The sequence below is a fragment of the Dunckerocampus dactyliophorus genome, chromosome 10 (assembly GCF_027744805.1).
Source record: "Dunckerocampus dactyliophorus isolate RoL2022-P2 chromosome 10, RoL_Ddac_1.1, whole genome shotgun sequence".
Lineage (NCBI taxonomy): Eukaryota > Metazoa > Chordata > Actinopteri > Syngnathiformes > Syngnathidae > Dunckerocampus > Dunckerocampus dactyliophorus.
This window is the reverse complement of record NC_072828.1, coordinates 17,094,359-17,116,258: the sequence shown is the minus strand read 5'-3', so window position 1 is coordinate 17,116,258 and position 21,900 is coordinate 17,094,359. Positions and strand designations below refer to the sequence as shown.

Genomic DNA, 21,900 nt, shown 5'->3' with positions numbered 1-21,900 from the left:
AAAAACAAAATACAGCAGCAGTAGTGGCAGCTCCAATTTGTAACGTTAACCTTTGGTTGTGCTGAGGCATTGTGAGCGTGGCGCTGACGCGCATGGTGAGTGTGTGGTAAAGCTCATCGCTAGTTGTAGTGTGGCAAGGTGTCAAAACGCCGGTAATGTAGTTTAATCGGCTGTAGCTTGGTTCATATGAACGTCACATTATATGCAAATTAGGGGTGGAAATCTCTGGCCACCTCACGATTCGATGCGATTACGATTCAGAGGCCTGTGATGCGATGATAAAACAATTAGCGATGCATCTTTTTGTGATGAATACTTCAATTTTTTGAATGCGTAATTTTTTCTACATATAATTTCTTTTTACTCACTGTATACTCATAAAACATATTTGTAATGATCCACAATTAAAATAAACATGAAACAGATGAATTTGCTGCCATTATCTTAATAGTACACTTACATCTGCCAGTTTCCTATTGTACAGAACCAGCAGGAAAAGTAAATTGCACCAGTAGCAGTACCGGTATGTATAAAATTAACGTCAGCATATTCTGAATAACCAACATAAAAAAATCTGACATGAATATTTTCTGTATAGCAAAGTGAAAAACAGCTTTCATGCAAAATATAGATTACTGTCCCAGCAGCTCGCATACAAGAATAATACTTGCAGACTTTGGTATATTATGAATAACCAAAAAAAAAACTAGGCTGCCCTTATTCACAAATACAAAAAATACAAATGAATATGCCACAAGAAATTAACATATCTCTGCGACATTACTGAATGGCTCAGACACCTTCGCACATGTACACTTGTCATTCATTCCCCTCGTTTGTAGCACATGAGACACTAGCTTCCAGTCATCAGTAATGCAAAGCGCTGTTACGGTGACATAAAAGCGCCTTTTCGGAGTTGGCTGGAAAATTAGTTATCACCTGCTCGATGGGTCTCTGGTTGGCAGCAGCTTCAGCCGGAGAAAATTTGGTGTACCTAATGAAGTGTTCAGTGGGTAGGTAATCTCTAAAACCTTGTCAGTCAATTTCATTGCCTTGGCAAACAAAAGAAGTCCATCACATTGTCAGAGTTTCTCCAATTATCATAGAGAATCTCTGCATTCGGGCCAGTCCGACTGTCCAGTGAGTCACAGTCTAAATGACGCATCATTACACACAGTGAATCTAGCTAAGCGTCCGGGAAATGACGGTCCACCCAAGAAACAAAAATACTTGGATAAAAGCAAAGGATAAACTACTACTGTAGTGAACCTGAACATATCCAAGGCAAACCTTTGGAAAACTTTTTGGAAAGGTCATAGCTGTGTGAAGCTGGGTTTTTTGCTGCAACTAAAACGGGATTACGGAGTAAACTGGACATAAGGAGCATACTGCAAGTGCCACTGGCTCCCATCACCCCCAGATGGGGCCATCTCGTTGCAGTGAAACCATGAAGTATTATATGTTTACAATACATCGGTGTATATATCTTAGGTTAATTACAGTCTCTAAATTGTCCATAGGTATGAATGTGCGCGTCAATGGTTGTTTGTCTATATGTGCCCTGTGATTGGCTGGCGACCAGTCCAGGGTGTACCCTGTCTCTCGCCCAAAGTCAGCTGGAATAGGCTCCAGCATACCCTTGTGACCCTAACAGGATAAGCGACACAGAAAATGAATGGTGTGTATATTGGTTGATATTAGTGAATTATCCGTGTGATCAGTTTACAACCCAACCCCCACAACAACACAGCCTTGCAAATGACATGGCATAAAATAAACTTTCTGAAAATGTGTTCCCCCTGTACAATTTAGTTGAATAGCCCTGGTCTAAGTATTAGAGAAAATTCTAATGCCACTGTCGCTATAACTCAGACTGCTAAAAAGCCACTAAATGTACTATACTCAGACCACTATCCATTCTGCTATTCAACAGTTTCCTCTGCACAACTGGAAACACTGACTGCACCCCTTTGCCTTTTGACTGGCTGGGAGGACATAATGACTCTTGAGCAGCTAATTCCTGTTTGCGGTCAACTCTTTCCTGCTGGGAGTACCCACCTGTTACGGTTGAAACAAAATTCCATATCGTCACATCGCTGTGGCACCACAAACACTAAGCTATGGACATGTGAGTATGAAAATACTTTTTGTAAACTACGTGAGATAAAACCAATACAAAGCTCTACTGACTCACAACATTCTAATGGCATAACTGTACATGAAACTGCTTTGCTCAATGACGACGACCTGCCAATCGATGGCATGGCCTGAAGGAGTCTCTGTTAAGTAAATTGGTATGCAATTCAGTTGCAACACATGTACTTCTGTTGAAGGTGTAGAAAGCAATGTATTAACAATAACACCACGTAACCAAGCAACTGCTCCAACTGCTTGATGATGCAGGCATGATACGTATTCTGTAGGGCATGATTCAGCCTGCAATGAAACCATGTTGAATGCGATATCAGCAGCCATGAGATAACGGGCGCTTTATTGAGTGACAACTAAATCAAGAATTCTGGCTTAATAAAGATAATTCCCCGTTTTTTAGTTTTCAGGTGGTGTGGAAGGTAAAACAGATCAATCAGTGAGATGCTGTGCGGTTTGACACCAATCTACAACCATACCATTAAACATATTGTGACAGTAATAACTCTCATTGGACCTCAAACTGTGCAGATTTAATGAAGTCATTAAAATGCCTTTCTTATTAATAGATTAAAAATCCAAATTAACTGTGATTTTAGACCGTCCTTACGTGGAAAAAAATTACTCCTCTTACACTACTTACCTTTCGTGATGCTGAGCGTGTTGTCTCCACTGGCAACAAAGTCATAAAGTGCAACAAACAGGTTGGGGTCGCTCTCAGCCGCTCCCAGCAGGTTTTCCTTGGAGCTCCAGCGTACCGCCTCTGTCAGGGCCGCAGAGTCCAGGCCGAACGGCCTGTGGAGAGCTTCTGGAAAAAAGGGAGAAGCAAAGAGAGAACAAGAGAAAAGGAGATGATAAATGATGAGACATCAAGCAAGCCAGCATGAGGGATCTTTGCTGCAGACGAATATATGGAATGCCTGGAAAACATCCTGATCAGAACCTGAACCTAAACTGTTCTTCTGGTCTACCTGTTTGTCCAGGCTCAGGTCTCTGCCTAAAGCCAGTGTGGAGATGCTGGCCGCTCAGGGCCGTCCATTCTTCTTCGAAACTATTTGCCTGCAGGCACCTCAAAAGCATTACTTTTACCAAATGACTCTCTTTAGAGCACACCACTAAGGTCAGCTATAAACTGAGTTAGCAGACTTTTTAATGTGTTTATTTAAAGAGCACAAAGAGGGTGGGGTCCATGTAGTGACGCCACCTGACAAAGGTGCAGTGATAATCCTCACTACACAACACACGCCCACAGAGACTGACAACCGATTGATGAACCAGCAAGAGTAGCCGGGATGAACAACTCTCTGCAGCTGCTGCCAAAGTCACACTGCATGCCTGGACAGCTGCTGTGGGAGTGGGAGAGGAGGGTGATGAAATAGAGCTGACGATGGAGTGCACGCACCGCAGTGCGAGCTGTTTTAATTCCAAAGAAATGTTGCATAACCTACAGCATTTGTTTTGTATTGCAGAGTAGACGCCTCACATTCCCGTAATCATTATTATCACAGTACACTTTCTCCAGGCACAAAAACAGACATGAAATTTGGATCTACTTTAGAGTAGGCAGTCCCGTTTTTCATTTATTTGTGGAGGCCTGCCACAAATAAATCTGGACCGCCACTATCAGATTTGACGCTACCTGCTCTGACTTGTGGGATTCAGTTGGTTCTCTTAAATGGGGCGTGGTTGTAGACCTACTCCATGTGTAAAGTGCCTAGAGATAACTTCTGTTGTATCGTAGCGCTATGTAAATAAAATTGACTTGATGTGACAAACAGACACACAAAGAAGCTTCAGAAGAAAGTTTGAATTTCTGAACGTATTTCTTTTGCTTTTCATGGTTTTTGTTCACTTTTTGTCTCTCCCAAAGTATTCACAAAAAAGTTACACGTGTCACGATTAATTACCGTAAAATCCAGTGTTTAATCTGCTACTTTTTTCCTTCAACTTTGAACCGGTGTGACTAATTTACGGCTAAATTCTAATATCGTGACTTCTCCTTGACTTCAAAATTACTACTGATTGTTTAAATACTGTGCCGCTCGCGAGTCAGCGGTAGCTCTTTCTTTGGCAGGAGCCAACATAGCAGTCTGACTCACAGTGTCACCTTTTAAAGACACTTTACAAACAGCACTAAATTCAGCACACCGGAACCTCAAACTCAAAAGGTGTATACACAAATATCGAATCATGTCCCAATTTGACTTTAAAATAAAGAAAATTTTAAAGGTTTCCCATCATACATTGCATCTGAGCAACACATTCACTGGACCGCTGCAATGACGTCACCTTCCCTCCGTCACAGTTTCCCTGTCTTTTGGTCCTCTGACTACCTCTGGTGGACAGAAGCAGCATTGCACCCATTCTATGGGTGCATTCTATGCCCTCCTCCAATAAAATGGTTCTCAACCAAAATGTTGTTTTTTTTTCATAAAAAACTCGTACTGATATATGTTTCTATATTTCTGAGATACCTGTATAACGTTTGTTATTTGCTGTGTGATGAGTTTAATGTATGTAAGACGAAACCATGAGTAAGACTGTTATATTCAGTAATAACTTCCTGCAATTTTCAATGGGTTGACAAGCTTGTCATGAGTTTGTTCATAGCTCATGATTGGCAAATAAAGAGCTGCCTGTTCCTCATGGACTCGTGCATGCCACAATATACCACTTTATGACGTGGACACCTGCGGTTTACACAACTGTGCGGATTATGTAAGAACAAATCTGTTTTTTCTCTACATTTAATGGGTTCATCTTATACACCAGAAATTACAGTAAGCAAATTAGTCATCTAGATGATTTTGACTGATCTTTCAAGGCACACAGCAGCCGAGCTCTTATCAAATGCACCTAGTGGCCGTTTTTATGGCTTAAAATTGCTCTGAAGCCAAATGCATTGCGTCATCACCCCTTTTTGCTTAGTTTATATGGTAAGCTTACTACGTCTACGTCTTTGATATTGAATGAGTTAACATAAGATATTTTTATGACACCCTTATTTTGTTCACACAATTAGACAAGATGTGCAAAACACGGCTTATTTTGATGGCCGGAAGTGTGTTGTGTGTGTTGAGAATGTCCGTTGGTCGTTAGGATGAGCTGGGTGCAAGAATATACGTGCCTCTTGTCTTGTCTTGAGGGCCAGATATAATGTATGAAGCACGTTAAAAAATTAGCACCCTCTTGGCAGCTGCATAACTGTTGCAGTCTCTTTAACATGCACGTAGTTTCACTATGCACCTAGAATGGTTAGTCTGCATACATTCTATGTGCACACACGCACACACACACCATTTATGCACAAAATGTACTCACCAAAACTGTAAAAACGACCTCTGCCTACACATTACAGTGGATCACCTTGTGTGTCCACAGTGCCAAAACAAAAAAACAAAAAGCCCACCTTTTTTCTGGACCAGCATGCATTGCAGCGCAGCACTGGCCGTGACCTGGCTGAGCCACAGTTCCCAGTACATCTTCTGCTCCAGTATGGAGCTCTATGAATCCGACACACTGTAGGCTTCTTGATCCGTCAATTGATGCAAGCCTCGACAGATCTGAAAACGTGCAACTGCTCGTTCACCATCTCAATAAGAAACCCCCTCACCAAATAATGGAGTTGAAAATACACAAACTAATCCTCTAGTTGAGAATCCACTATAATATTCCGATGGACTGCAGAGACAGCCATGACTGAGGCTTCCTGCGATGTACCAAACTGAAAAGGATGGCAAAATAGCAGCGGGAGGGTAGGAGGCGCCCAGACGTGTGCTGAAGGAGAGGTTTGAGGGTGAGATCAGAGTGTATGGGATGGTAGGAAAGCTGAGAGCTGGGTAATGTGTGTACAAACGTGTGAATGTGTGTGTGTGAGGCCTGGACCAGAGCTGCAGTCAACAGCAGATGGCTGGTCTTGTTCTCCTGGGAGTGTGTGTGCAACTGCTAGCGACGCTGAGCCAACTGTCATAGCTGCTCCTCTTACATAGCTGCATATCACATCACTCTCCTCGAAGCATGTTTTTTTAATGACGGGACACACTAGTGAAGGTTCTAATATTAACAACTGGTCTTTAGCAAGGGAAAATGACTGATGAGTCCAACTGAACTACCTAATTACATCAATCATAAAGCTTCATTAATAACATTTAATTTGTTTTTTTATTTAGATATGCAACCGGTTGCCTTTCCGCTTGGCCCAAACTCAGACCCTCAAACGCTGTAACATTTGATTGAGTGAGCAGTTGGTCTACGTGCTGCATGTTGTGTGGCTGTCTGATTGCCTTCCATGCGCGAGTGTATGCTGTGAAGCGTATCACATGTGTGCTCTGAAGAAATGCTTTGTTCTGAGTGGACCAGAAGGGGTCTTTGCAAGTCTCTCATCCCCACCCCAAGACAGCCGGGACAGAGGTGACCCTGATCCCAGGGCAAATACACATGCCTGCCTCTACTCAGCAGGTGTTTGTATGACTGATGAGATATTTACACTTTCACTGGGCCAAAGCACATTGAGGCAAAAGATAATACTAATAAACTAGAAATGTAAAGTTGTGTTTACGATCACAATGTACTCCACAAGGCATCTTACTAGGGCTGCAACTAACAATTATTTTAAGTCAATTAATCGGTCAATTATATTTTTTAGATTAATCGAATCGGATTTTTAAAAAAACAACAAATTTTCAATTTACGCCTCTTACCGCAATCCCTTTAAGAATGCATGAATGGACTTTTTTCCTCCCAAAAAATCATAGCAAAGAGGGCAAGGAAGAGGAATTTCTCTGACACCGAAATTTAAGTAGAGAAGTATAAACAATCAACGGAAAAACATCACAAACACTCTATTGCAAATCAATGAGTCACTGGCACTGACTGCTACATGTGCATCACCAATAAATAAATTAAAAAAGACAAACTTTAGGGGCAGGCTTTGCGTTTGCCATTGGCTCGTTCGTTGTGTCTTGTTTGATGGTCAAGTTGTGAAGCACGTAACAAGATGGTATGGCCTGTGCTGGACAGGCATAGCCATAGCTATTTCTAGTTTCACTGTTCTACCACTAGGTTTTGTGTGTACGCATGGTAAGAGTTGTGCACAAATGTACGCATTTTCCTATGCACAAGTACAAATGGATAAATCCCATATTTTGCGTGGGGATGTTGTTATGCACGCTACGCACACATCTCTGCAGTGGTTTGCTTCACAAGATATCGAAGGACGCACAAACGTTGATTGCTCTTTTCCAAAGGTAAAAGCTGATGTGTGTGACTGTCTTGTTTTGCCTAAAACACAAAGATAATAGGTCTGCTTTCATGGTTGACTAAGGAAATTTAAAAAATAGTCACATTTGAGAGGCTGAAATCAGATTTTTACAGTACATCTTTAAATGAAACAATGAATCAATTACCAAAATAGGTGTCGATTAATCATCGATTAATAATTTCAGCTCTACATCTTACAATTGTCTGTAATGTAAGTTAGTCCAGACTTATCTTTTGATAATGATGTAAGTCACCTCAAATATGACACCGGCAACAGAACGGTGAAGTATGTGTTTAGCATGTCTACCTAATAGCTACAAGGTTGTGGGTATGATTCTCAACCTCTATGTGTGGAGTCTGCATGCTTTCTCAGACCAACCCATAAAAATTTGCCATGATCCTGCTAACTAACCAACCAACACACAGCCATCAAAACAACCCTCTTGCTTAACGCTTTTCAGAAACAATAACAGCTTTCACAACTTCAAACAAGCAACAAAAAAATATGATATATCAGAGGCCCGTGGCTAAGTAGGTAAGCATTTATTTTTAGCTGACAGTGAACAAAACACAGCAGCAAGACACTAGGAATAACTCCGCAGTGCACACTGTGATGCTGGTGCAGACAAAAGATGGTGGCTGGCTGGCTGCCAGCAGGAAGCCCAAAATCCAAGCCCAACTTGAGACAATGATCCCCACATGGACAAGACATTACATAAGCTATAACGGACTAGAGCCCGTCCTGTGGTAGGCAGACAGGAGTCTAATTGTTTCAAAAAGAAGAGGCTAAAGCCTTACGTCATAATAACTCCTTCTACTGCTAGTCACGAAGGTCAACAACTAGGGCTGGGCGATATCAATATTTTCAAAATATCGATATTTCTTTTAAGCACGATATCAAATGCAAACATAGCGTTCATATCAATATAGACTGGATTTGCGCTGTTCTCTTGTATCTTGACACGGAAGTCTGTCTCGCTCTGCTGTGTGCGTCAGCGCTCCTTAGCGGGGCTGCTGCCCCGCCCCCCTCTGTGCTAGACCTGGCAACATTCCAAACCCTCATGGCGACATATTTTCTCAAAAGCGACTAGCGACAAATCTAGCTACTTTTTCTGGTGTTGTTGGAGATTTTTCTGGTATTTGGGAACATAAAAGTCAAAGTAAAGCCCCCGCTGCACACTGCGTGGTGGAGGATCCACACATCCATCTAAAAAAATAATACTGTTCAAATTATTTTTAAATTTCCTCTTAAACAGGGCACTTTATTTCAGATGTTGTTCTTTTGTGCTTTTGTTATTAGCTGAGGATTTGGATTTGTTATAAAGAAGATTGATCATTATTTATTTTACTTTTGCTATATTTATTTCAAAAAGAGAATGGACTTTTATTTTAGCGCCTATTTTTCTATAAGATTTGTTTTTTAATTTTTTTTTTTTTTTTTTTTTTTTTTTTTTTTTTTTTTTTTTTTTTTTTTCCCCCTGTCCTGTCCAGCCTTTAAAGCAGATAGAATTGTATACCTAAATGCCGTCAAGTGCTCAACAGATTTACTCTGCCAGAGAGAAGTGTGATATACACTTCCCCTGTCATACAAAATTTATTCGACCTTGATGCTTGTTATAAAGCAAATTTGGAGCGCCCGGACCGGAGCAGGAGGGGACAGAGAAGAAGAGAAAAGGAAACGGGGGGGGGGGGGGGGGGGGGGGGGGGGGGGGGCGCGAGAGGGGACAAAAACAAAAAAAAAGAGAGACAAGAGACAAGGACAACAGCAGCAACAACAACAATTGTGACAGAACAACAGAAACATACCGAACGACATCAGCAAATAAATGTCCGTGACAACTATAAAGACGAACAAGGATAAAGGACAAATCAATATCAACAACCACAATGACAAAGCTGTCAATGACAATCAGACATAATAGCAGTCATGAAATGATGACCTATGACAGTGATCACAATGACAATACTGCATTGAAACAGTCGCACACAATAGCAGTCATGAAATGATGAATTATGATAGTGATCACCATGATAATACCGCATTGAAACAGTCACACATAACTGTAGTAATGAAATGATTATCCATGATAGTGAATAGAATCAAAGTTACTGTAATGCACATCATTGTAAAAAAAAAAAAAAATACATATACACACATATATACATACATACACATACATAAATACATATATACATATATATATATATATATATATATATATATATATATATATATACACATATATACCGCACATACACACATATATATATATAGTCATACTGCTGAAATCACCGTCGCTGTAATAAAACCAACAACATAATAACACCCTGGATAACTCAGTGAGTAATGTGGGGAAGTACGTATGTACTGTGAGTGTGCATATGTACAGGTATCTCTGTATGTAAGGAAGACTTCATATATATATAAAGGTGCAGGAATGTGTGGGCGTGTGATTGTCACTGAGAGTGCATGAAAGGAAAGGGGCCGCCTTCCACCTCCCAGAGAGCCCCGCCCCAAATAGCAAGGCCGGGCCCCGGCCGCCAGAAGGCCACCAGGCCCATAGGGGCAGGCAGCACAAAGAACAGTGCCCCAAGAGCCAGCCCAGAGAGCCCCCCCCCCCCCGGGAAGACCAGTAAGGGGCCGAAGAGAGGTAATCCCAGCCAAGGACAGGGCGCCAGCGGGCCGGAGGACTGCCAACCCCCGAGACCAGCGAGAGATCACACCCCACAAAGGCAGACGGGTACCGGGGGCCACAAACCGGCAGGCCCAGAGACGCCTCCACAGCTGGAAAGAAGCCCGCCCGCGCCGGAAGCGCCAATTCTCCCCCACCGCCACCCCCACCCCCAGGGAGCGGAGCCCGGCCCGCCCCGGGCCAACCCCCGCCCGACCCCCGACACAGGGCCGCCCCGCCAAGGGATGCAGGAGGCACACCCTCCACCCACCCGGCGGAGGCACGGGCGGCAGAGATGTATCGCCCAGCACCTGACCCCACGGAGCAAACCCCTGTATGCCCCCCCCCAAATAAATAACTAAAATAAATAAATAAATAAAAATACACACACGCACGCACATACACACTCCTACGCACCCACACACACGCACATAAACGCTCCTACGCACAAACACACCCCTATGCGCACGCTCATACACACTCTTACTTACTCAAGCGCGCACACACACACACACACACACACACACACACACACACACACACACACACACAGTGGTCGACTGCCCGACACCCGGAAGCCCCACCCTATCCCCCGTTGGTAACCCATTTTAATAATTAGTTTTTTTTGACTTGACACAAACTCCAATACGAGGAATGTGTGAACCTGAGCGCTGTCTGCCGCACTCCTCATGAAAAGAAAAGCAAGGTTGTGTGCTATTATAAAGAGGTGTCCAATCACATTGCTAAGATACAGGTATGGTCCCCGTTACAACAGTGGAAAAATGGCTTTAAAAACCTGCTGAAACGATGGGCTTGCGATGTCCAGTGAGCTTCGCAGTCAAAACTATAACAGAAGCACTATCACAAATGTACAAGGAAGTTAGACAGTTACAGCCAAAAGTTTGGACACACTTTCTCATTTAGCATGAGTAAGTGTGTACAAACTTGACTGGTACTGGATACTAGGGATATCCCAATCCAATATTGATATCGGATGTCATGCGTATATCAGCAAAAGAACAAAAAAAACAAAAAAATATAGGACTATATCGGCCTGCATTTCAAAAATTCAATATTGGCACTCCAATACAAGCAGTCCAATCCAGACTCCACCCCAGCACGCCTATGCAGCAGCGACTGGATCGAGCCCCTGTGATCACAGCAACAGTGTTTGCTAGCATGCTAACAAAATAGCAAGGAGCAGGAGTGACGTCAGCCCTGTGGCAGTAAAAAGACGTTGCAGCTGAGTACAGTAATCGTCATGCACAAGCTTCCTATGGTGGCACAGAACTGGGAAGATTCATGCGACCAACCTCATTGCGAACATGAAGCCACATCGCCACATCGCTCAGCCTGACAGTAGACACATGATGGTTATTCTATGAGTAATTTAATAGGTTTTTAATTTATAACTTTTATTGTTGAACTGGACGTTATGCAAATAATACGCTTAAACCACTTAGGAATTATGGCAAAAATGTGTTGTTGTTCAGTGGAGCATATCCCACATATCCAAAGGAAAGTTGGTACCGGCAAATCTATCTAATAACTACTTAACTCATTTCTTTGACACGCCTGACGTCATTGTTAATGGATGTTTTATTGGTTTGTTTAAAAAGCAACCAAACCCACAAAAAGCGTGTTTAGCGTTAATCTCTTGATACAGCGAGGTAACTCATCTCTCATGAGGTAACGTGAAATTCTGTGGGATATGGAGTCACATTTTTCCTCCGACTTTGGATGTTCTACTGCAGTAGGAGTTAGTGACCTAATATAGCGCTTAATTTTCCCGATATGCTATTAAACTCCAGACAGAAGACGTTGCATGGTGAGGGGCATGCGAGAGGATTCTCACAAAGGCACATTCAACTTAAGTGTCTATGTGGAAAAAAAGAATAGCATGTATAGCATGTATGACTGTAGTTATAGATGTGCATGCTTGTCCAGAGGAAGTGTGTGTGTATGTGTAAATTCTAAGCCAACTTTCCAGTCTGCAACCCAGAAGATAAGCAGCAGTGATACTGCCAACATCAGAGGACTGATCCTGGAAGCCAATCAATGTTTTACAGGCTTGGCAGCAATGACTTGCCCTCTCTCTACCACTATCCATTTCCCCCCCACAGCTAAGCCTCGTAGTGAAACCGCTACTTAACCAAGAGCTGCTGCAGCAATTTGGCTGGACCTCTCAAAGTTTAAAACATTTTGTGTTCTGCGGATGACAGATGCATGGAGTGGATTCACCATCTGTACAGTCAACCTCGCTGCTTTGATTAATGCCCTCTCCTTAATAATATAAGTTGCAAGAGAGTCAAGGCCAGGGACTAAAAGACAGTGTTCTTTTAGGGGACTAAAGAAGCTTGGCTGGTAGCCAATGCAAAAGCTCAAGGAAAGCAGCAGGATGGAGTGTTCCATTAAAAATGTATCTCATCCATTAATGCCCTTTTAATAGCTAGAAAATTATTATTTAGATGCAAGGTGCTTGCTGTTTTATATAATACATTCAGCATGCCGCTGAGAGTGAAAGCACACTGGCCATAGCTCCTCCTGGTGGTTAACTGACCCGTTTTTAAATCTTGTTTATAAAAGCCTATCAATAACACTAATGTATCTGAATGTAGGATATTCCATACATTGTGCTATGGCCGCTGTGCGACTTGCTCTGGTTGTTGAGGCTAAGTCAAAGGAAAAGTGGATTTGGGTCTAATCCAATTTCATCCTTGATGCAAATCAGCTTAGTTCCATGGATCCTGGATGAAGGCATTCTCATCTGAGCAGAGCCTGAAAGTGCTGTGTTAAGGCATTCTAAACATCCCCCCTAATTATATAACAGTTAGGGTGAACAATATATAGTTGTTGAAAAAAAATCCAGTTATGAAAACCCCATAACAGATTTGAGAAATGCTATGCAAAAGTGATAGAAATTTCAATTTGGCATGTGTCTTGACTCAGGTTCAGCATGCCATAAACACTAATTATAGTAGGGGAATTTATTTACCTGAATGGAGAATGGAATGGGCCGGTAATTGGAAGTAGGCGATAACTGAAGAAAGGCTGTCATTTCTGAAATTTGAAAGCTCATTACTAGGGGTGTTAATATGTGACGAGGTTTCTCGTTTGGAGAAAAGATGTATTGCGAGAACACGGCAGGGCGGCGATCACCGGTTCTGTTTCATAATACCCTTCCATAATACATAAAACAACCATCCACACTCACATTCATACCTATGTACAATTTAGAGTCGCCAATTAACCTAACCTGCACGTTTTTGGATGTGGGAGGAAGAAATCGGAGAAAACCCACGCATGGGGAGAACATGCAAACTCCACACAGAAACGCCCAGGGGAGAATCGAACCCAGGTCTTCCCGATCTCCAGACTGTTACTGTGTTGGCCAACATGCTACCGTGCGATGCGTGTCCAAATGTTGACATATTTAACCAGGGTTTCTGCTACATGTAATTGACGGTGGTCGTGGGGAGGAGGGCGTTTGTTCATCACAACTTCATTTCACTCGTATTTTATAGTTGTTTACTGGCGGATGACAGCAAAAATGACAAATACTTTTATTTTTTTTTATTGGTTTTGGTGTTATGAGCACTTTCAAACCATTGATAAGTTAATTTAAAAAACAGTAAAAACAGTAAAGCAAGTTATACACCAACAGCTGAGTAGCACAACTGACATTTTGAAATGCATGGAGGGGTTGATAAAAATTACTGGATTCTGACCACCTTGTTAATAGAAAAAAAAAAACACATCAGGAGGTTGCCTATAGCCACAGCTGCTAATACCAATGTGTTTTGACCCAGTGACATCAATACTGCATTTCAACCAATATAGCTAAAAGGTGTGAATCAGCATTGTGGCGTTTCATTGACCGTCTCTGTCTCTCTCTGTAGTTCTGCCTGGTGAGGTAACGTTTTACTGCGACTCAGAGCTGTTGAATTAATAATGTGCTTAGAGGAACTGCTGCACACCTGAGTTAGCCACAGGAAATGACTCACCTTGTCATGAGCAGAGAACCGAGGGGAAGTGAAAATCTAAATTTGCGCTTTCATTACCACAGGGCAGCACAGTCAGCTATTCACTAGGGATGCATAATATTTTTTTTCAAGCCGATGCTGACACCAATAACTTCCTGCTTCGCAAGACTGATACAGATAACCAATAACTTTTGAAAATTACATTTAACTGTAGTTTGTGCAGACTTCAGTTACAGCTTTTGTTACAAACATGAATTTAATATGGTTATTAAAGTAGCTCTTCAACGCATTAAACATAATGCAAACAGAGTATTGCTGAATTTCCTTTTTTTTTTTTTATTACAGAGCATGACCAACATTGTTTGGCTTTTGTAACAAACCTCTGTGAGTCAGGTCTCTAATGCAATAAATAATGTGATTTAGAATAAGATTTCTTTTTAAAAAAAACTCTCTTAGGGCCCTATGAAATCCGTTCTTTTCCCCCAAATTCTGTTTTCTCTGTTTTAATTTTTTAGAATGCAGTTTTTTACCTTTTTCACTTATTTTGTGCTATTTGGGTTAGTGAATAAAATGCAAAAACCCTTACATTTATTGATGCAATACATCATTGGCCCATTTGGTCCAGTTAATGAGAAATGGATGTAGCTTAGCTAACATTAATAGTGGGATGTCAGCCTCAGCACATATTGCTACAAAATCTTCAACAAACTTGTGACTGTGATTAAGGAAGATGGAGTCACAGATGTAATTCCAATCACATTATTAATGTAAGATGTTTTAATGATACCCTTATTTTGTTTACACAATTACAACAATGATAAAATGTGACAAAGAGGGCTTCTATTTTGAAAGCCAGAATGTGTTGTGTGTGTTGAGAATGGCAATTGACGGTTGATACTCGCCGGGTGTGAGATAAACGTGCCTCTCGTCTTTTTTGTAAAAAAAAAAAAAAAAAAAAAAAAAAAAAAGTAAAATGGTCCTTACATTAAAGCAGTAAAACACAACACAGTGAAAATATACTCTTCCAATATACTCATCCAGCCTGAGTCGCACACACACACAGCTGCACTAGCTAAACTAAGCGAACCCCGCTAGCTTCCATTCACGCTCCGTAACAGAGGAGTTTCCAAGGTTTTTCACTGCCGTTTCGACATGTTTAGTAGTGTTTGTAAGGTCCCTATTATCATCCAGCGATTAGAGCGGCACTTCCCGTGCGAGCTCTCTTCACCATGACGCAGCAGTCCGGGCACAGTGAGAGGGAACTACCGCTGTAACTACAAAGCCGAAACTAACTTCACCACGGTACACCACGGACATGTCTACATGGTGGTGTTGCGTTTTGTTCTTCTTGCGGGTGGCGCGAGTAGAGTGGCAACCAGCTTTGAGGCGCATTACTGCACCTACCGTGTTGGAGTGTGGCTCAGCGTTACAAACATGATACGGCAACCGGATCGGCCCCTTGTGTTGGAAGCCAATATTATTCGATCTGCACAAATACAGCGGATCAGCAGCCGATCCTGAAGATAGGATCAGGACATCCCGACTATCAACAAAACTTTAAAAAATATATATTTTTAATATCGGCAATTCAGAAGTACAAACCGTGGCTCAGAGTGGTTTGCTGGCCGACAGGGGCCATGGGCATTTCTTCAGGGCAACTTCTTTGGCGGTGCCGGCGTCTTTGTGGAATTTACAGGTGGCTGGTGAGGTTTAGTGTGTTGAGAGTTGATGTTTTTTCTCTCGTTGCAAAATGTCTGAGCAGCGTTTGCTAGCTTGTGCGTGAGGTGTCTGAGGCAGTGGTAGGTTCCACACGATCTACATGTTTGTTTATAACACGTGTTTGCAGCAGTCCACACACTCACCCCCACCTACAGCGCAATATGGGTAATCTAGTCTCATAGGAGCGATCGGTTATGGGAGCTATTTTTTTTACGTTATCGGATTTATGTTTATCGGTATGATGTCATAATTCCCCGTATTGTACACCCCTACTATTCACACTAATGGGCCTACCGACCTACCCCTCGTCTGTCCATTTTGGTAGATTCTGAAAACTGATTAGACTATCAAATGAAAGCATGTACATACAACATAGACCAGGACATTCACAGAGACACGCAGGAACACACAGGCATGACCTCAACAGACAACCATGCATTCCTCAAAGACCGACACCATTCAATTATGTTCTGAGAAGGCATCATTTGATTCTACACAACATTACACTGCCATTCTGCCAAAAATGCCATTAAAAACAAACAAACAGTGGATTGCATGCCATTTGTTTAGCTTTTTAACAGATAAAATGATTGAACTGAACTGCTTGGTGGAAACATGGTTTAATGTCCAACCAGATTGCTATGATTTTATTGCGATATCAGAGATACATTTGGTGTCCAGTATATCTTCCACAATTTGGTGCTTGCAATCCAGTATATTCCAGTAGATGGAGCGTGGAGATTTAAATTTACCTTTTATACAGATGCCTCTGATACGGACAGTTAAGATTTTTTGACATGAAGGTGTATGACATCAACATCAGCAGTGCATCAGCTGGGAGTCTATACCAGCCGAATGCAGCAAAATACAAACTATGAAATGTATTTCTTTTCTTGTTTCACCCTATCACTGTATCGAGATATTATCATGATCGAGAGACGTGCATCGCGTATCGTAACGTATTGTGGGGTACCCTGAGATTCCCAGCCCTATTCCCAATACTTCATGCGGCCCAGCCACAACCAGACCCTATCTCCAGCGGTCCTCAGGTAAATTGAGTTTGAGACCCCTGATTTAGACAAAAACATATTTTACTTATATTTTGAAGACAACTCGTGAAACTTCCAGAGGATGAGACGCCTTCTTTAAAGGAGACTCTGGCGAACTTCCGATGAATTCAATTTTTTTTGGGGTTATTAGCTTAGCTGTCTGACTGTCACACACATGCGGGCTAGTGTTAGCCACATGGCTGAGCTGTCGTTTGATGTGAGCTCCCGTTTGCCTCCAAAACTCACCATACTCCGTCAAGCGTTGTTCTTCAAATGCCTTATTAAAGCTTTTACTGCAAGATACAGTACTTTTCATGGCATGTGTTAGCAGTTCGGTTCCACACGGCAGACATGATTGCTTTTCTTTTGAGGCAAAGTGGGAGGACGACACTGCCCAAGACGTCAGTTAGGGCGAGACATTCTTCTTCTGCTTTTCCCTTCAGGGGTCGCCACAGCGAATCAATTGCCTCCATCTAACCCTGTCTTCTGCATCCTCTTCTCTAGACATTAAACTGTACGAAGGGGGCGCTGCTGGCTGCAACAGTGCTAACCACAGGTGATCTCAGCTTTTGTGATCAGTGTTGAAAGACATTTATCGGCATTTGCCGATCACACAAATTTTTACGCAAATTGGCCAATACTGATCTATCGGAGCATCGCAAATTTAAACCTGACATTACTCACCACCGACAGGGGCTGGCTCTTTTCTGTTACAGCCAATGACTTTTTGTCATCCTGTGGGAGTTTCTCATGTTTTGCAAATGCGTCAAACAGGGGTGGTGTTATGAAAAAACTTCTTCAAACGCGCGATGAGCTTGGTTGTGTTAAACTTTCCCAGTTTAGTGCCACCTGTGCCGGGAAACTTGTGCATGACAAGTTTTGCACTGAGCTGCAACATCTTTTTCGGACTTTAACAAAAAAAACACAAGCACACAGCTGACGTCACTCCTACTCCTTGCTAAACACGCTAGCACACGCCGTTGTTGTGATGACGTGGGTTCCGCGTGCTGAATAGAAGGGCTGCTGCTGGATAAACTTGCTGGTGCGGAGTCTGGAAAGGACTGCTGGTCTCGGAGTGCCAATATTGGAAATTTGAGATGCAAGAGAGAAGCGAAGAGAATGACATGGAAGAAGGAGCGAGATACTATATAGGGAAAGAAGAAAGAAATGAGTGAGAGATACAGAGAGAGATGAGTAAGCGGGAGACAATAAAAATAATACATATGGTGCTAGGAAGAGAAATGTGGATAGCGAACATGGAGCTTTCAACTCAGAATGTACAGACCCACTGATGTTTATTCTTCCTCCTGGAAGCATAAAATAGGTTGTCTCATCTTCTCAGAGACCGTGGTACTCGTGGTAAAAAGGTTTTATACTTTGTGCTGTTTTTCACTCAAATCTGAACTGAGTTCACAGAAACTAAGCAGTCTCAGAGTCCAATATGAACAATCTACCCTAATCCTGACCTATTCATTCACTGCCCAACAGATGCTAATGAATGCTGCCTGGACCAATCCAGTCCAGGTTTAAAATCTTGGCAGGACAAGCTGAAGCCTGACAATAAGTTGTTGATTACAGGCAGGCATCGATACAACTACGAGGCTACTTCCATTTATATAATCACACACTAAACAATGACACAAGAAAGACATGATGTTGCGGGCATTTGCTTGAATTTTAGTTGAATACCTCTCCTCTAGAGGATAAAAAAAAAAATACACCGATACCTTAATAAACAAAGAAACGTGTTTTTCCTCCCAGAAAGACAAACAATTCTTCATTAGTAGCAGACAAATTCAAGATGAAAAATGCACTTTGATAGTGAAAGCCACTCTCAGTGGAGTGGCAGTATGACAGCACCATAGCTTCTATAAAAAGGACACACTCACCATCAGAAAACAGAACACTTGGAAAGTGAGTGGTGCTGCACTTAGTAGGTCTCTGCCACTTAGGGTTGTTTGGAAAAAAAAAAGCAGAGATGGTAAATCCTATCCATTCCCTGAGGTTTACATTCTATGTCCTTGTCCACTGCAGTGGTGGTCGGAAATTCATTCAGTGATGTAAAAGTTAAGGAGAGACCCGGTCAAGGGAAAAAAAAGACAGATATTATGAGAACTAAGGAGTTACTGCTTGCCCATTTATTGAAGAAGAGACAAATGTGCTTTTCACCAAGGCTTACAAGGTAGATAGCAAGCGTCAAAAGCATTGAAACTAATGTTATTCTAAGGTTAAAAATAATTACACGTGTTCTCAGTGCACATACTAGCATCATTATTACTCCACACATTCCCAGTCAATCAAAAAAATAAAAATAAAATGAGAATCCTTGTGCAGGACAAATTAGCTCCAGTGAGGTCCCTGAGGTTGTACAAAAATGACCAAAAATATGCCTATGTCACACAAATTGTCAGACTGAGCCACCGGTATGCATAACCGACCGAAAGCCCCGTAGTCTAGAAAGCTGCATGTATACATAGATACTTTATTCATCCCAAGTGAAGTTCACATTTCCAGCAGCTCTGCAAAAATTTCATAGTAAACTTAATCATGTCAAAATAAAACAACCAAGGCAAGACAGGAGAGATAAGAAAAATAAGAAAATAGAATGAGAATAAATAAATACGGAACAGATCACTTCAAATTTGTAGTGCAATAATGCATAATGTCGATCTTTGGGTCTTTGCCAGTTGATCCGAAAATATTAAGAAAAATGAATGCATTATCCCATCAGTGGCCTCCCCTTCCCAGAGAGTGCCCAACAGACATGCAAACCAGCACACATCTGTAAATGTGAAGTCAACTGACGACAGCTTGTCACAGGCTAAGCCTATCGATGCCAGATTGTGTGATCGCTCACCTTTCAATCTCATTGCCACTGACTTTCTGGCATCTTTGTTTACACACTTTGCCTGGCTATCACTCAGCCTCACCGGTGGCTGCTAGCTACCTAGTTTTCCACCTAGCCTCTGAACTTCGGACACCATAGGTGATTTTTTTTTTTTTTACCACAGTGTCATTTTGTCTTTGAAACATACAAGCAATGTGGTTAGTTTGGAGTTCGTTGTTGTACCACGGGGAAGCTACAAGTGGTTATCACGTTAATGGGGTACGTGCTAACTTACTTTTTAAAAAGTTTGTCTATATGTGCCCTTTGACTGACTGGTGACCTGTCCAGGGTGTACCCGACCTCTCACCCAAAGTCAGCTGAGATAGGTTCAGCACACCTGTGCCTCTAATGACGACAAACAGTACAGATGGACGGACCTATGCTGATGGCAGTTAAATCCTGAAAAAGCTTATTTTGATTTCTACAAGTATTAGCACTTGCTGAACTAACCCCAATGATGCTCACACCCTCTATCGGAGAGCATATTTATGGTATCTGGACATTGCTAATACATGTTGTCATGCATCAACCACTCAGAGCCCTCGGATACTTCGCTCCATTGGAAGGCAGTGTTAGCTCAAAGGAATTGAAGAAAAGCAGCAATGTCGCTAATCTTCCACGGAGGAGGGCAGACCTTAAGATATTAAAACATAATCTTGACTGCATGAGCGTAATCATGCAATGACAGAAGGTGACCTAAATTATTCACAATAGATTCCCCCAGTGCATCGCTGAGCTTGCTGAGTGTGCTGTAACAGCAGACCTGATGAGACAGGATGCAAGTGAGCATGACAAAACCACTCGGTATTGTAACTATGGTGAGTTAATGGACTGGAATTGCTGCTAAATTTCCGGAGGCGAAGTATCATTGTTTACTAAAGCGACAATCAGATGCAGAGATCTGAGAGGGAAATCGTAACTAGCCGGCCGTAGGCTATGAAAAGTGGGCTTCCTCTATAACACGGTCTGCCTTTTGGCATCGTTTGATAATATGCAGCACAGGCGGAAGAAAAATGATCAGTGTTGTATATCAAGATAGAAGTATAGTCAACATTTATAATAGGAACAAAAGAACAGAAAAATGCGTGCAAGAGTGCAGGCTCATGTTGGTTGCTGAGGCGATTTCCGCTAACTAGCCAATGCTAATAAGCTGCAACAAATATTAAAACACCACCACACTCCTTACATCATTAATAATATGTTACCTGAATGCTTGGTGAATATATTAATCGATGGATCAGGCACATTGATCGCAGCTGTCCTGCCTGGCGGTGTACCGGTGTTACTGCCGGCTTCTCGGGGTCTCCTCCCAGCGACGCTCCCCCGGTTCCCCTTCCCTTGGTGTGGTTGGGACGCGTGGGGCTGTGGCGGCTGGAGTCCGGTCGATGCGCCTTCACCGACGCGGCCTACCTGCTGTCCCATCCCGGTAGTTTGGAGTTCGTAAGGACGTTCGCGGCGAAGCGAGCAAACCCTCCAGTAGACCTCTGGCTCACATTCCCATAAGCTGTAGCCGCCTTAGCACCGAATTGCGTTCCTCTTCTTCCCCCCTCCTTCGTGATGTTCTCCCCGCTAACTATCCCCTATTAGCTCGCTTGGCTAGCCAAGCTAGCGAATGTTAGTAGCGATAAGAATTCCACCCTTCTATAGTTAAAATAACAGCCCAAGTAGCTTGACAACCACCCAGATTTCTCCGACGGAAAATAGATGTTATCCAAGTACGAAAAAGAACAAGCGAGAGTTGCGCAAATGTGGAGCTTTTTCAAAAGGCTGTTGCCGTTGTCCGGCTGCTACGCGCCCCCTCTGACGCCGCCATCTTTACCGCACAACAGAGGATGTGTTGCACAAGGCGACGGGGGGTTGGTCGAAGCCCCGTCCTCCACCTCTCCTCTGCTTGTGTCCCCCTCAAAAGCGGGTTCGTACAAGCCGTGCATGACCCCTTCCATGCGCACACAATACTTTTTGGTCAATTGTTATAAAATCGAAATCTATCTCAATGTCAGTGTCACTCAAACACCACCTCAACAGTACCACCATGAAAAAAGGGAACAAGAACATTCAAACACAGTATATACCGTTCATGTATATAATTTATAACATAATTTCATTTTTAAGAAAATCATTGGTGTGCCTGCGTATTAGACCTTATACAAGTGGTACTTGTTTGGTTAAATTAAAGTGTTTTT

The 21,900-nt window shown here is 42.4% G+C and overlaps 1 protein-coding gene across 6 annotated transcripts in view; it reads right to left on the bottom strand.

The window, feature by feature from the left end:
* Window positions 1-21,616, bottom strand: part of abl2 (c-abl oncogene 2, non-receptor tyrosine kinase) — a 38,430-nt gene extending 16,814 nt beyond the window's left edge. The window contains exons 1-2 of one of the 6 annotated variants that reach the window (XM_054789505.1): window positions 20,923-21,616; window positions 2,792-2,953 (exon numbers count right to left, since the gene is read on the bottom strand). In XM_054789505.1, coding sequence (XP_054645480.1) covers window positions 2,792-2,953; window positions 20,923-21,139 — 379 coding nt within the window. In that variant the 5' untranslated portion in view covers window positions 21,140-21,616. Of the gene's footprint in view, window positions 1-2,791; window positions 2,957-3,119; window positions 5,521-5,557; window positions 8,806-20,922 lie in introns of those variants that run through there. The other 5 variants (XM_054789504.1, XM_054789509.1, XM_054789510.1 and 2 more) reach the window with 5 other exon arrangements.
* Between the last annotated feature and the right edge of the window lie 284 nt (window positions 21,617-21,900).